At 35.5% G+C, this 17,718-nt stretch overlaps 1 protein-coding gene across 1 annotated transcript in view; it reads left to right on the top strand.

Moving 5' to 3' along the window:
* LOC107733163 (MAM domain-containing glycosylphosphatidylinositol anchor protein 2-like) overlaps nt 1-17,718 on the top strand; it is a 187,528-nt gene that overhangs the window by 62,527 nt on the left and 107,283 nt on the right. The window contains exon 2 of the mRNA XM_016544695.1: nt 14,540-14,679. Coding sequence (XP_016400181.1) covers nt 14,540-14,679 — 140 coding nt within the window. The remainder of the gene's footprint in view (nt 1-14,539; nt 14,680-17,718) is intronic.

Raw genomic sequence — 17,718 nt, 5'->3', positions numbered from 1 at the left:
TTGAGCAGCAAATCAGCATATTAGAATGATTTCTGAAGGATCATGTGGCACTGAAGCCTGGAGTAATGGCTGCTGAAAATTCAGGTTTGCCATCACAGGAATAAATTACATTTTTTTAATTTATTCAAACAGGAAATTTATTTTAAATAGTAAAATAATTCACAATATTACTGTTTTGCTGTGTTCCGGATCAAATAAATGTAGCCTTGATGAGCAGAAGAGACTTCTAAAACATTAAAAAAATCTTACTGATATATGAATATGTATTATATTACATTTATTGATGTTAATATTTTATATATACACTCACACACACACACACATGTATATATATATATTTATATTAGGGATGTAACGATTAACCGCGAGCCGGTTGAAAATCGATTCAAATATGTGATTCAAATCGGTTGAGATGCTAAACAAATCGCGATTCATTTAGTGTAGGAGTTTATATGAATGTACAGGTGCATCTCAATAAATTAGAATGTCGTGGAAAAGTTCATTTATTTCAGTAATTCAACTCAAATTGTGAAACTCGTGTATTAAATAAATTCAATGCACACAGACTGAAGTAGTTTAAGTCTTTGGTTCTTTTAATTGTGATGATTTTGGCTCACATTTAACAAAAACCCACCAATTATTTATTTTATTTGGGGCTTGTTTTAAAATTTCAATGTAGTTTTGTTATTTACATTTGCATTATATTTCATTTTTGTCATTTAGCAGACGCTTTTGTCCAAAGCGACTTACAAATGAGGACAATAGAAGCAATCAAAACCAACAAAAGAGCAGTAATATGCAAGTTCTATATTAGTATATTATTATAGTGTTATATTTCAATGTCACAAAGAAATGTGCAGCATTTTGTCCAAGCAATAATAAAAGGACACATTTAATTTATAATTTGTCTTAAATCTCATTTTGTAAAAAAAAAAATAAACCATCGTGAATCGAATCGAATCGTGAAATCAAAATCGTGAATCGAATCGTGAGTTCAGTGAATCGTTACATCCCTAATATATATATATATATATCGATTAATTTAACCTGCTCTTGATGCAGCACAGTGCAATTTGCTAACATGTGAAAAGTTTAAAATCTTACAAAAATCTACTTTAAAAATCACCATATCAAACTGAAAAAGGCACCTGTTTAAATACAATTTATAGAGATGAGTCATAGTCTACGTTTTTGTCACACACACTTTTTCTCTGTGCTTTGAATTTTAGGGTACAGGGTCATGTTTCACCTTAAAAGCAGGCCAGAAATATTGCCTGTCCTAATTAAACAGAGAAAATATTTTAGTATGGCTAATAATACAATATGAGTTTGAACTAGACTAAGACTGCAGCTGTGCTGTCGGTGTGAATTTATCTTGCATTTGATAAAGTTGAAGAAATACAGATAGCACAAAGCCATTTTGCTTTGTCACGATCCATCCTTGGCTAGAAGTTATATCAGTTTTCTTTGTTCTTCCTCTTGACAATATAAGTACACAAAAAGCTGCCTTTTATAATGATGGCTGGCACTCATTGTCAATTGGACTTCATGGCCTTGGGTGGTGCCTCTGAGCCAGACCCTCCACAATTAGCCCTGTTTCCAGCATGATTAATATTAACCATTTTAAATAATCAGATATTTGAAATAGCACTGTCAATTCAGATGTGAATGCGTACATGGGCCTTACAGAATTAATGTCAGGCTAATGAAAAGTAATGACTCGTTTTGCAGTGCTTATTTAATCGAGCTCCTCTGCAAATGAAGGGGGAAGGAAATTCCATCAGCCCTTGGGCCGGTGGGTTCAGTTGATTGCCATCCAGTGCAGCCCCTCCTGATCAAAATGAGTGCACCGTCAAATGACACACCCAAAACCTGGGCGCTAATTGTTGGGCCTGGGACGATACGCGTGTTTCCCGAATCAAAATGACCAAGATACTTGGGTGCTGGTCTGTATTGCGAGTTTAAGGATTGCGATTCTACAATTGTTGCAATTTGATATATTGTGATTTTTGTTTGCTTTTTTAACACTAGACCATGGGAAAAAGTTGAATCATACAGACTATACATAATATATAAGATGAGTCATATTTGCAAAAATACAATCACATCATCACTTCTTTTCTGAGTTTTATTTCAGGAGCATCATATAGTACTCTACTACTAAATGGTCATTTCAAAACCCTGCATGTAAAACAAGTGGTTAAAATGTACAATAGAATGAATGAAAAATACTTTTAAAAGTAAAATAAAATGCTACATTAAGCTGTTGCTGCTCATGAAGCTAGTGCCATAAGAAAAAAAATAAGCAGTATTATCAAATATGGTACCAGTGCATGACAGAGCTTGCATACCAATTTAGCCATGTCTAGTTCTGCATTTTCTGGTAATAGTGATGTATTGAAATTAGTTTTTATAGAAACGCTGATACCGAAATGTAAGTTTTCATTTAGACCAAAACCAAAAAGATTTCAAAATCATTAAAAAAATTTCATAAAGAGTCCATTTTTCCCCACCCCGACTAATTAATGAAAAAATGAAAATTAATGAAAAAAGAACCCAAAAATCAATTCAGTAATTAATTTTTACTCAGATTATCACTATGGTAGACAAATGCATTGTGGATTCCCCTTCAGGAACTCGAGCTGCGTCGAGATCGCTTTGGGAACGCCCTTGCGTGACCGTGTTCTGAAGCACATGTCAAATCCGTCCAATGGAGCAGCAAGACATCACGAGCAGGATGACGTAAGCACCAGAAAGCATAAAAGCGCATCCGGCCGGGCGCAAACCAGCTTCTGCTCTTCAGTAGCGCTCTGTGTATGTGTCTGTCTATTTACTGTTGTCTGTCCGCACAAGCACTCATATATATAAAACAATGAGAAAGTCTAGCTCCATTGGACGGATTTGACACGTGCTTCAGAACGCGGTCACGCAAGGGCGTTCCCAAAGCGATCCCGACGCAGCGTCTCGTTCCCTCGGGGAACCATGGTTACATACGTAACCTAGAGACGTTTGTCCTCTTCCATGTGTCTCACCTCCCCATGGGCTGTAGAATGTTGTAGATTGTATGAACAAGTGGGTTGCCAGGTTGGCTGGGGGTTAATCCACACGGCTGGAGACCAGAAGGGCTCGGGCAGCAGCAGTTGTCGTAGCATGTGTATCAAAGTGATAAGCTCACTCCACCCAGTAGGTTATTATCCTCCTCTGCCCGTGTCTGATTAGAGTGATTGAGCAAAAGGGATCTGTACTGTAAAAAAGGATTAATGTTTGCAAACAATGGGTCACGCTGTATTGCTGCACCCCACGGACATATTTGACATTTAAATAGACATTTTTTGTCATGAGCACTAGTGGTCAACACATAGAGTTTCGCAAAATCTAACATTGATACTGATATCTATTATTATATTATATTATATTATTAAATTTATATATAATATTGTAATGTAATCTATCTATGTATCAAAAAATATATTGGTCTTTATAAAATGCTATTTAAAATATGACTAAACGTTATTTTAATGATTAACAAATCTATTATGTGAGAATATGTGTCATTATTAATCGTAAGCTAAGAAATTCTGTGAACTGCATTATTTATTTTAAAATACACAATACTTAAAATACATAAAATACTTTCTTTAAAACCTTTATGTAAATGTAATTCTTTGACAGAATGGTTACTTTACCTGAAAGATGAAAGAATGTCCTCTGTTCATCATACCCGTATGGTTTTCAGTTCTTTTTCATCCAGAATCCAGAATGCCAGACTTCTGAAACCTATAATAAACAAATCTGTCTGCTGCACAGGAATAAAGAAGTCTCAGACAGTTTTATGCTTCTATGTCTCTTTCCATTATTGTTGGTAGCGGCAATTGAGAATGGCTTTCCATCAGTGTTCATTACAGTGTTTATTCCCATAACTATGACTCTAAATTTAAATGTGTTCTGTAATACCGTACAATATGTTCATTTTTGTAACGTGATCAGAAAGCAAATGTAACTAGCAATTTTTTAATCATAGTACACAGCAGGGCTAGTCCTGACATTTGTTCTGCCTTTTTATGATATTTGATATATTTCTCAATATTTATGTTTGCTCTGAAACAGCTTGAAAGGACCCTTTCTCCATTTCAACAAAATATTTATTAAAGTTCGAATTAAAATGTTTAATACAGATCTATTTTTAAATCAAGGCATGTTTTCTACGTTTTTTCACTAAATGAACACCAGAAAGAATATTTAATCTCTTTATTTATATGCACCAATATAATATTATTTTGAACCAGAGTTTTTTAATTGATTCATTAAAACAGACTTCAGTTTTAGAGTCTCAGACATGAATCAAGCTTACCAGGTCAATTTTTGCTGTAGAAATTAACATAAAAAAAATTAGTGATGATTATTCTAATGAAGCAGTCTTTTTAAAACTTCGTTCACACAAAAATGAAAATTTGGTTATCATTTACTCACCCTCAAGTTGTTCCAAACCTGTACGAGTTTCTTTCTTCTGTTGAACATAAAAGAAGATATTTTGAAGAATGTAGGTAACCAAACAGTTGCTGGTCCCCACTGACTCTTATAGGATGAAAGCACATTAAAATAATGCAAAAAATAATCGAAAACATATCATGAACATTTGATGTTTATTGCACAGTCCACTGAAACTGCCCATGTGTATCCATGTTAACTCTTTTATTTGTTGGAGACTATAGATTCAGTTTACTGAGCTACCCATTTAATGTCTTTATGTAAGTGACTCGTACTTGTTGTACGAAACAGAAATGAACATGAATTGATCACCTTTAATCAGCCAAACTGTAGCGTTTCTTAAGTGTATCAGGCAGTGAAAATAAATCTTTGTTCCTCTCTAAGGGACTGCAGGTATCCAAGCATTTTTTTTAGAATTCAGGCAGATATTACCATTGAAAACAAAGCTTGTTTGATTGGAAGGACATCCAAAAGCGCTTCAATTTCCTACGCAGGGTTGACTGTGATACAGACCTAAACTTAAATCACCCTCCAGAGTGGATGAGGCAATCACACAGCCGCTGGTTTGATTGATCTGGGCAGGAAACTCCAACACACGGCCCGTTGACTGCTTTCTGAGATACTAATAGCCTTCCAGAAAATTAAACTGAGAGCACAGCCCTATTTATTTAATAGAATATGTACTCAAATTCTCTAGACGGTGATATACTTGACATGCAATGTGATGACATGAGATTGGAGTGTTGATTTGTTGTTGTGAATATGGCTACTATGGAAACATATCTAGTATGGGGCTTTTCAGTTCCAGCTGTGGAAAAACACTGGACAGAATTAACAAGCGCTAATTGATTAATGAATAAACCTGATGTCTTGTGTATTGGGCTAAAAATATTCTGTTAAGTGAATTGTTTCATTAAAAGGTGTACTGTTTGAGTCATTTGATGAAGTGCACTTCACAAAAATATTTTGAAAGATTATATTATTATACTATATTGCATTGTATTGTATTGTATTCTTGTAATTCTTATAATTTATAATTCTTATTAATTCTTAAGGCTTATTATATTAAAAATATTTTTGTTTTTATTTTTTACATTAAAAATATTAATCCAATAATTTCAAATAATTAAATACTTATATAAAAAATTTAATAAATAGAATGTTAAGTGATAAAATAACTCTGTAATTGGTTTTTCCATTCATATTAGATCAATTATACTCATTTAACAAACTTTAATTTTAATTAAACTGCAAATTAAATAGTGTATTAAATTTATATGGTGAAATAAATAATTTTATATGTGTGAGTTTTGACTTCCCTTTCAACACCGCTTATTTACTGTACCTCAGTGGTGTCATGTTTTTGTCATGTTAAATGAGATAAGGAAGAGGAAGTGACATTATTTGGGTCTTCAGAGGAGCCAAGTTGGCAAGTTATTCTCATCTAACATTCATAATTTGTTGTTTTTTCATGCTTGACAAGATTTATAAAGCATAACATATCCACTCTGTCACAAAATAGACAGAAAAAAAATATTTATTTAATGTTGCTTCTATTTATAGAAACATTGTCATTTTGTTGACTCTTGAATGCTAATGATCTGAGGACGTACAGGAACCTTGAAAACAGGAAGAGCAGCAGACATTTTTTTTTTAATATTCCACACCATCACAACCATAGAATATGCTGACATTTTATTCATTTAGCTCGAAATGGCACAAAGCAGTGTACTATGTAAATGTATGTTAAAAATCCTTTCCAAGGTGGACCCATTTCAGTGTACTAAACACATGTTAGGACATTGGTCTGGTGTGAAAATATGAATGCATTTATGTTGACACTTGTGTGAAAGATTAGCAAGTAATGATATGCACCGACATGTTGAGATGCCTGAGATCAATATCTGTTTGTAATGCTTATGACGCTATCGCATAACTCGTATATAAAGAAAGATAATCCTCCTCTGCATGTACGAGTGGACTCCAGTCTGCAGGGAGCATCCAGATGTCGTAATGTAGACGTCAGAAAGCTCTCAAAGCCACCTCTTTAATCAATAATAATCCAGAGACCACCTTCTGCATGCCCCTTTGAGGCCTGTTCAGTGATGTCTGCTTCATGAAATCTTGACGTCATATGGAAGGACATTAGCACAGTCATATGGTGGGTTGTGAGAAAGACACTGATTTTCTAAAAATAGATGGTGTGAAACTAGGCCAGGGTGCAGAGCAGGCAGCTGGCACACAGGAAGGAAAAACTTTTGTGTGTGTGTTTTTGTTTTGTTTCGGCATCCAGAAGGAGACCTTGCAACATAATGCATTTCGGCAGTGTTTCCTGTCATTGCCTAAACCCTCTGCAGTAGCCCGGTGTGCACTATTAGATCTTTGAGATGTCTTCATTCCAGGTGGTGTCAGTGCCTATTACTTCTGTGTGTTCACCAGTGTTGGGGAACTACTTTGAAATTGTTTCATTCCATGCTATATGTTTCTCACCATTTAAAGTAGTTCAACTACTGCCGAGCTGCTCTTTTGAGAGTTGGCTACACTACAAGCTTGGAACAGAAAATAGCTAACTAAATTGGGGCAGTATCTTTTAAAAAATATAATTATACAATGATATAATTTTGAATTTAATGATAGTCCTATTTTTCTTGCACAAAAGCAATGAGTGAGTGAATGGGCAGTTCAAATAATGTGACATTATTTTACCTGAACAGATAAACTACACTGTAAAAAAAAAAATTCTGTAAAAAACGGATAATGTACTGGCAGATAATTACCAGGACATTTTCTGTTAAATTTACGGACATTTCCTTCAACATTAAAACTGAAAATTCTGTAGATTTACATTTTCTTCTGTACCATAAACGGACAATCCGTTATGCAGAAATTTCTAAAAAAAAATATATATAGCATAGGCCTATCTTTAGTAGCAAATAAATCCAGCACAATATATACAAATTGAACGTGGTTTATTTTTACCTCGTGTAAACATTCTTAAAAGTGCGTTCAGTAGCTTTTATTTGCCTTAAACAGGTGAAGACAAAAATATTATGACATCAATTAATTTAACAATGTTTAAAGCACCATTGAAAATGCTTGTATTGTGGAACACTTTTTAGTTTTAAACAGCAACGGGCAAAAAAAAGAAAACTTGAGCAGGTACTTGTACAATATTGGTGTTGCACCAAATAGTGGTCACAAAGATAAACTTGAAACAGTCAAGATTCAAAACATTTTCAAATACATAGGAAAAAATTTATACAAAGACAGGGCTGTCATTAATAACAACTGCTATAGACTTATAGTCAATAGTCAAGTGAAATGTTCCAGTGTTGACACCATTTTCCTACAAGATAACACAATATTATTTAAAAGGACAGTTCACCCAAAAATGTGAATTCTGTCATCAGTTACTCACCCTCATATCGTTCCAAATCCATAAGATTTTCATTCATCTTTGGAACACAAATGAAGAGTATTTTTAATGAAATATCTGTGCTTTCTGTCCCTCTATTGACAGCCTACAACTACCATTTCAAGGTCCAATAAGATATAGCTGTCAGATTTCATTAAAAAGGATCTTCATTAGTGTTCCAAAAAGGATTGGAATGAGATTTTTCATATAATATTTTGGGTGAACTAACCGTTTATAAGTTAGATTACTAACCTCTAATTCATGCTAAATTATCTGCATCTACAATTGACATGGTACTGCAAAAAAAACTTTCTTGTACAGCATTTGAAAATAAAGAACAAAGATTCATGAACTCATGCCTGACATTTCAATGTGAAACTAAGAGTTTCAATCTAAATTAAGAGCAGGGCTCCAAGTGTTTGTGTGCTTTTAGTATCTCTTGCCATGTGCCAGTTTGAGGAGACTACTTTTAATTAAGATATTTCTGATGAAATCCGAGAGCTCTCTGACCCACGGCAAATGCGTGTGGTGCTGCTGACGTAGACCCCACATGCGCTGCACCTTGTTTACTGGCAAATGAACGCACACGCATGCGTCGTGGTACTCTCGTTAATGGCGGCAGACTCTCCCAGGAGAGAAGAAATCATTGCATAAAGTTGTTATTTTTGTTTACTTTGCGCACAAAAAGTATTCTCATAGCTTCGTAAAATTACAGTTGAGCCACTGATGTCACATGGACCACTTTAACGATGTCCTTATACTACATTTTTGTGCCTTGATTGTGGTAGGACCCTTGCTGTCTATGGAGGGCCAGAAAGCTCTCAGATTTCATCAAAAATATCTTAATTTGTGTTGCAAAGATGAACGAAGGTCTTACGGGTTTGGAACGACATGAGGGTGAGTGATTAATGACAGAATTTTCATTTTTGAGTGAACTAACCCTTTGATTATTTTCAACTAAACAGCAACACAACAAAATGCTTTATACACAGTTTCATTACATAAGTTCCTTATATTTGTATAAATTCCAGCATAAGTGCCATTCTCCTCTGTATGTTTTATGTTTAAAATAAAATGAAGAGAATGTGTAGCTCAGCCACAATGGGGGAGGAAATGATAACTTCTTGAATGTCAGCAATCTGGAATCACCAATAAACAAATTGTAAATTCAGAAAGCCACTCCAAACATTAATTAAATCTTTCCTACACAAACAACTTCAATAACAAAGTCAACTGAATAAACGACTCAATTACTAATTTTTTGTCAGTATTGAACATCCTTAATGGTAAATAAATATGGAAGCATATGGGTAGCAAAATTCAATTTGAAATATGCAAAATGGCAATGCAATACCTAAAATGGCAATGTAGTTCTGTATTTTAATTGACATTTTACCATACATGTGTCCAAAATTTAGTGCAAAATGAAAATTCAGTTATATAATTTACATTTGCCATTTTCAACACTAGTTTTAATATGCAAATTAAAAACATATGAACTGAATGCTATGAAAACATACAGTGCTTAATTTATTAGACCCCCTGCCATAACAAAGAGAAAACACATTTTAGGAATCTGTCAAAAAATTGTTTAAATCAAAAAATGTTATTGTCATTTATTGGGCAAATAAACGTAAACAACTAAATAGTATTTATTCACATAACAAAAATGGCCTCCTATGCCCTTCATAACAGCTTGCATTCTTGCTGGCATTGTTTATGTACTTTTTGACTGTAATTGGGTATATGAAGAAAAAAAAACTATAAAGCTCTCTGCCTTTCTTTCATAGATAACAGCAATAACTATGTTATAGCATTAGAAACAGGCATTGTTTAAGTACTTTTTGACTGTAATTGGGTATCTGAAAAAAAACACTATAAAGCTCTCTGCCTTTCTTTCATAGATAACAGCAATAATTATATTATAGCATTAGAAATAGCCTACTACTGTTACTAAAGAGCTTACGCATATTGGAGGACTAACCCATGCAGAAAGCTAAAAAATTATTTTGGTAATCACCACTACTGTTAGTTTAGAGCAGCAGTGGCACAAACCATAATTTGTTAAAAACCTTACATAAATTTGTTTTAATAAATTTGTTAAGCATTGTATATAGTGAATATAGTTTAAATCTCTGCATTAAAAATTAAAATAATAATAAAGTTGATAAAGATGAATAAAATCAAACTCAGTTGTAACCAATAGGTAAGAGCAATGTTCTGCAGGAACACATGTTCACTTTGATCACAGTCACGTCTTACTGTCATTTCTTTATCCTGTAAAAGGCGCAACTGAATAGCGTGAAGCGTCTGATATTTATATTCTGACAATTACACGCTGTTATCCCCTTACAGTTCCTACTCTCATAAAATACTCGCAATGCATGTTGACCTTTAAACCTTAATTTAACTTTCAACATCAGATATTTAAGCACAATGAATGTTTTTGTGCTGATTATTAATTGTCTTTCCGTCTGTCTGACGCAAGTGCACGCACCCGCCGCTCATTCAGTAAAGATTAAAACTTAACACAGACTGTCAGGACGGACCTTTATGCAAAAATGGAAATGCTCGCGTGAATTTGTGACATTTATACATAAGGATATGACCGTTAACTGAAAGCTTTTTTTGTGCTGAGGACACACACGCATCTGTCAAAGCGCCTGACAGGGCAAGCCATTACGCTAATGCATTAGCTTAAAGCTTAAAATAAAGAATTCTCATGTTTTGGGCAGCTTGGATCTTAAACCACCATTTTGCTACCCTTTTGCTGCACCTTTGGCTCAGAATGCATTCTGAAATTCTCACTGCATTTTGCTCTAATTATCACGTGGTATTATGATCAAAATGCAATCCCAAGTGTCCTACCCCTAAGTCTAAATGCATTTATGAAAAACAGCATTTAAATTATCATTTTACTACAGTTTTTGCTTGGACATTAAACATATCTATTCAATTTGTGTAATTTATTTTAATTTTGCAACTTATAAAGCGTTAAAATATGTTTTATTTTGCATATTAAAACTAGTGTAGGAAATGGCAAATGTAAATTATATAATTGATTTTTCATTTTAAATTTTGCACTAAATATTGCACATATGTATGGGAAAATGTAAATTTAAATACAGAAATACATTGCCATTTCGCATATTACATTTCAAATTGAATTTTGCTACCCATATGCTTCCATAAATAAAAACTGTTAATAAAACAGAATACAAACCCATGATAAGAATGCAGGGGGTGCTTGGGATGCACAGTACAGCAGCAATTACGACCTGTCATTAGAAAAGAAAACAAAAGAAACACCATGAATGTCATGAACTGCTGTCCCTTTAAAACACAAGACTCAAATCGACGCACATCTGAGACATCCCAACTCTTTACATCAGTCAAGACTTTTTAACTTATTTAAGACTGTCACTCGCCAAAAATTGTCATTTTGACAATTTTGTGTGCTTTTGTCTGTGTGAGTGCGAGAGAGCACTCGATGCGCTCCTGCCGCGCTGTATGAAGTGGCATTCTCTGCACGTGCATGACGTGTGCGTTCACAGACAGCGTGTCAGTAACGTTACAGAATTAACTTCTCGTGTGTGTGTGTGTGTGTGTGTTTGTTTAACATAAACAAGACAATAAAATGTCTAAACCTACCTCGTTTGGCAGAAAAGGTGTGTTATCCTTGAATAATTCCGCGATGTCAGATCTTCACCTAGTAGTATAATCTCTTTTAAAGGGGTCATATGATGCGATTTCAAGTTTTTCTTTCTCTTTGGAGTGTTACAAGCTGATTGTGCATAGATAAGATCCCTGAAGTTGCAAAGACTAAAGTCTCAAAACCAAAGAGATATTCTTTATCAAAGTTAAGACTCTCATTTCTCCCCAGATTTGAAGCCCTGATCCCATCATTTACTGAACTTAGTGATACTGAGAAAATGCCCTTTCTACTTGGAGAAGATGACGACACAGCTGCACTAACTGCTAAATATGTATTAAAGGGGTCATATGATGCGATTTCAAGTTTTCCTTTCTCTTTGGAGTGTTACAAGCTGATTGAACAGAACAGCAATGCATTTTATGGATGACCGTTTCGTGAACCTAGGAGAGGTACAGTATTTGAAAAATAATGTGTTTTTTGAACATTAAAGCATGTCAACATATTCTGTTACACCAAATACACAAAATAATGATCTTTAAAAAAGCATCATATGACCCTTTTAAATAAAAAAATAAGTCTTAATAGCATCTTCTTTTCTTGACAATTGCTCTGCCAGCTCCTGTTGAAGGCATAAAGCGCTCTAAACACAGTTGTACCGCACTTCAGATTTAACGTTATCACAGCTGCTTAACATCACCTCAGTAACGTTAATATGCCGATGCTTTACGACACGCTCAGTAACAAATACACCATATCAACAACAATTAAAAGTTAATAAACTTTTATTTATAAAACTGAAAGTGAGCACACTGTAACACGTACCTTCATGTCGAGTAACATTAAGATGTGACGGTATGCTGAAAATGTTGAATGCGACGGCTCCGTCATTCATTTGCCAAACAAGTCAGACAGCAACTAAGTTAACGAACGTTACAGTTTGTTACATTTAACAAAAAATATTTACCACGGAAGTGTAAGAACGGTTCCCCAAACCCGAAATCCGACTTTAAAATGAAATTTTGACCGAGACTATCTCCGTGAATAATGGCGCCGGCTCTAGCACTGTTTCGCGCCGATAATCAACTGAGCTTCTTGTTCCCACAATGCAACGCGTAATTGAAAAATACGGAAAACACCTGTAAAAACCAAATACGGAAAATTCCTTCAAAGTATTACGGTATATTGTACTGTATTTTTACTGACTTTTTTTTTTACAGTGTACAGTTCAAAAGTTAGGGGTTGGTGGGATTTATTAATATTTTTGAAAGAAGTACTGTATCATATACTCACCAAGGGTTCATTATTGACCAAAAATACAGTTAAAAACAGTAATACAGGAATATCATTACAATTTAATATGTAACTGTTTTCTCTTTGAATATATTTTAAATGTAATTAATGTGATGGCAAAGTTGAATTTTCTGATGAATTTTCATTACTCCAGTCACATGATATTTCAGAAATCATTCTAATATGCTGTTTTGGTGCTAAAGAAACATTTATTATTATCAACGTTGAAAGTGTTTGTGCTGTATTATTTTAGGATTATTTAATGAATAGTAAGTTCAAAAGAACAGCATTTATTTGAAATGGTTTTTAAAAGTTTCTTTACTGGCACTGCTCAATTTAATGCATACTTGCTGAATCTTAAGAACCCAAAACTGAACGGTAGTGTACAATTACATAAAATGCAACTAAAAACTACCCCAGTTTACTAAAGATGAAAACATAGTGATGAGCTAAATATTAGCTATAAAGAACTGAAATGCTGTACGAATCAGTGAATCTGGTTTCATTACATGAACAGTCCAAACAAACAGATTCTTTTGAATAAATCAGACTTTTCCAAATGAGCTACAAATGAAAAAAAGGAGCTTGTAACCACAAAATCTGCACTGCTATTAGCTGAATTATTAGAGTAGATGACGAAAAGTTCCTGTCTTTTTGTATGTTTTATAAATAATTAAAGCGTTTATAAGATATTAAATAATTGAATCAACTGATTTGTTAAATATCACTTAGTTGTTCATGACTAAAACCAATCTCATTATCCTTTATTAAAATTTGCATATCTTCAAATCTATATCAAGCTATAAAACAACAATAATCTGCTAAATAAATTAAGAGTTTCAATAACCTACTCATGTCATTTTTTATTATTTACCATGAGTCAATTTACATGATTTCTCTCCTTCTTGTGATTGAAACTGACTCACATGACATACTGAATGAACATCACGCCCACTTTCTTTTAGTCGGTCATGCTACTGAAAATTGTAACTAAGTTACTTGTGTTGCTACGTTTAATTTTGTTTCTCCCTAGCACTGGTGCTCACTCATTTAATAATGCATTGTTATAGGAATTGAAGTGCCTTGCAATTATTATTTTGTGCATAGACATACTGTGGTACTTCTTCTGTATGACTGTAACGAATCATTTGCAACAATGGAGCAGCCGTAAACAATAAAACCCAAAAGTGCATGAATAAGAATTTGTGAGTTTGTGTAAAAAATTATTATTTTTTTAAATGCAACCTTGAAGTGCTTTGTAATTGGAGATCAGTGGAGGAAACATCATCAGGCAAGTACACTGCAGTGCACCGGAGCTCCGTTCTCCTGCTTAGAGGGGAAATCAATAATACAGGCACTTTGCCTCATCAGTCGCCTACGCATCTTCGAGATGTACTATAAGGTAATGCTTAGATGAGGGTATTTTTGTCTGCAAAATTGCTTGGAAATGCAAGTCCAAGATTCTTCTACATACAGAGCAACTGGTGTAGTGCAAATTACATCCGCTAGAGCAACTTGAATGATTGCAGTGCCTCACCTTGAATTTGATTTGGCTGAAAGCATCAGTCTCATGTGGCAGGGATTTTATTTCCCTCCATGACAGCTTTTTGCAGTGTGGCTGGTTGATGATGCGACCTCAAATGATCCAGCAAACTGAACTACATCACTTTTTCATTTCTTCCCTAATGCAGCTCCTCCAAACGTTCGGATCATCCACTCCGGTCACGCATGCAACATTGAGGAGGAGCGCTACACGGAGAGGGTGTATACCATTCGGGAGGGGGAGACTTTAAAGCTGACCTGTCTGGTCTCGGGGCATCCACGGCCACAGGTGAGGCTCTCAGTGTTTACTGATTTCTGTCCTCTTCGATCATCAGTTTGAGGCTGCTCATAACTGGGTGCCACCACAGGACTAATGGCTGAGATAGGGATATTTGCACAAGATTAGAGAGATAAATGTTTGGAAATTGAATTATATTAAGAATCTTCACATTTTGAATCAAATTGCAAGTATTCTAGCTTATACTGACTTAAAATAGAGTCAAGGAAATGGAATGAAAAGAGAACCTCATAAATCCAAATAAGGAAAAATAACTATTCATAAAGTGTGCTAGATGAAAATTGTAGGAAATGGAAAATACATTTGAGTTACAAGACATCCTGTGTTGTTGAAAAATACAATATAGTAACATTTGATATTCAGAGAACTGTGCTAGGCATCATATAAAGTATATTTAGTATGTTTATTATAGAACCTGTATATTACATATTGTATGATGCCTGGCACAGAATGAAGAGAGCGGGGTAAGATGTGTATGTATGTATATAAGAAGCACCGACAGTGATTGGATTTTGGAACAGAGCATCCTTCCGGAGCGCTGTGGCGCAGTTGTCTTTCTTTCTTTTTCTATATATATATATATATATATAGAGAGAGAGAGAGAGAGAGATAGATAGATAGATAGATAGATAGATAGATAGAAAAAACTGTATTCAGATATTCTGAATATTAAGCATTTCCTTGACGATTTATGAAAATGTGAATAATTTGCAGGCAAATAAGACTTTGAAATGGGATTGTGCTTTAGAAAATTGCTTTTTCTCATTTATATTCATATTTTTATTTGAAATTTAAATCGGTCAAGTGTTTCCAAATGATTCAGCTTAAGTCAAGTCAAGTCAAGTTTATTTGTACAGCGCTTTTCACGATACAAATCATTGCAAAGCAACTTTACAGCAAATTAAGTTTCTACAATATTTAGTGGTAGCTTATCAGTGGTGACTGTCAATTAATGTACATATGGCAGAAATGTACGGAAAAATCAATTTAAGATGTAATAAAACAGACGATGAACACTATTAACAGCAGTTATTATATGATGCAATCAAACTTTTAGCAAAATGTGGTAGTTCTGTATGTTGTTTCAGGGTTGGCATCATCTGAGGTCCTCTGAGGGGTTGGCATCATCTCTTCTCAGGTGTTCTGGATCCAGACTGAAGCTTGTGTAAATCCTAGTTACCACGGGATGTCAATCCCGTGGCAAAAACAGAGAAACAAATAGAGACATAATTAGCGTAGCTGCTGTTCCAACCAAGCAAAATTGATTTGTTTAACCCAAACTAAAGAATAATAATGTGCATTTGATCAGATATAACTGCAGTACAAGATTATGATATGCATAAGCTTACCCTTCAACATGACACAACTTACCCCAAACGTGGGGCTTTTAAAGTCATATTTCTACTGTACGATGTTATAGATGCTTTTATCTCGTTTTAATTGATCGTAGGCATCCTGAAATGCATTTAGTTGTCATAATACCATTCTCTTCTACTCACCTCCAGCATATATGTTACTCAGATATGAACAAGTAACAAAATAGGCAGGAATTATGGTGCTACTGTGAGTCCTAAATCAATGTTATGCTTCTCAGCTCAAGAGGACGCCATATAATCCTGAATAATATGACATTTTGATTATCAGAGGAAGATAACAACATTCTGTGTTTCTGCTTCATGCACTCCTGTATGTATCATTCATCTGTTATGCTTCTGGACTCGCTGCAGTACTCTCCATTTCACCCTCACTCAAGTGGTCTTAATTCTCTCAACGCCCTACTCCTCGTTGTATCTTGCAGAGGGCTTATCAGTCCCATAGCCTGTGTGCGGTTTTAGATAGGCAGCACTCTACGCCTCTCATCTTGGACTCAGTGCTGCATTTTCAATGGAGAGGAAGAGCAGTCCCACTGAGTTAGTGCAGGAGAAGAGACGGCCACGAGGGAAATCACTGAATCTGCATGACTGCAGAAGAGCTCAGTGATTCCCCGAGGAGCACTGTCAGACCTCAGAACGCTAGGAAGAGTCCTAAAATCTAAATGTTTGCAAAGAAATCCTCCTGGCGGTGTGGTGTCATAGTTTTGAGGTAAGCCTTCATTTTGCATTCTACACACAGTTTCTGTGAGGAGTTCGCATTATTTTAATGATCCTGTGACGCTCTTCTCCTCAAATCTGAGCTGTGCCATCCATTTCGTTCGCCGCCCAGCGGCCAGGTTCCTGACCGTAGCAGGCATGAGAGATGAACAGGGCGGGCAGTGTGTGATGAGGTATTTTGTATTGATGAGTGTCTGAGGCCTCCCCTCATGGAAAAGCAGGTCCTACACTTTTGGAGCTCCATTGAGCAGCAGCCTCAGGTTGTTAGGCCTCTCTCTGCCTCCCTTTAGGCTGCTCTTTGGTTGGTGAGTTTAGCAGTGCTCCCCTCACCTTAGAGGGTTACCTTTGAGCACACCACTCCCAGTTGAGCGTCTGAGGTCTCCTCTCATCGGGTCCTCCGCTCCTTAGAGCTCCATTGAGTTGCAGCCTCAGATTGTTAGGCCTCTCTGCCTCCCTGTTAGGCTGCTCTCTTTGTTGGTGAATTTAGCAGTGCTCCCCTCACCTTATGGCGCTTTTCCACTGCATGGTACGGCACGGTACAGTTCAGTACGGTTCACTTTTGGGGGGTTTTCCACTGGGTACAATACCTGGTACCTGGTACTTTTTTTAGTACCACCTCGGCTGAGGTTCCAAGTGAACCGTACCGTTACCAAAACGTGAAGTGTAAATTCTGCTGATCAAGGATTGGCCGGAGAGAATCGTCACTACCTGCATCACTGAACTTGCGACACAAACACAAAAGAACCACTAGATTTAAATCAGCACAGCCAGCGAAGCATCGAACGCAACTGTTTTGAACGAGCGCACCTTTTTTTAACAACCAAAAAGTTTTGTTGTCTGTTGCGGAAGAACAGACGTTCCTCTCCTTGATAGCAGAGGAGCGGATCCAGCAAAAGCTTGATGGGGCGGCACGGAATGAAAACGTTTTTTTTAGGAGTCG

Source organism: Sinocyclocheilus rhinocerous, unplaced genomic scaffold (assembly GCF_001515625.1).
Source record: "Sinocyclocheilus rhinocerous isolate Xijiao unplaced genomic scaffold, SAMN03320098_v1.1 scaffold8, whole genome shotgun sequence".
In the NCBI taxonomy this organism is placed as follows: Eukaryota; Metazoa; Chordata; class Actinopteri; order Cypriniformes; family Cyprinidae; genus Sinocyclocheilus; species Sinocyclocheilus rhinocerous.
The sequence above is the reverse complement of the archived record's forward strand: the minus strand, read 5'-3'. Positions and strand labels throughout refer to the sequence as shown.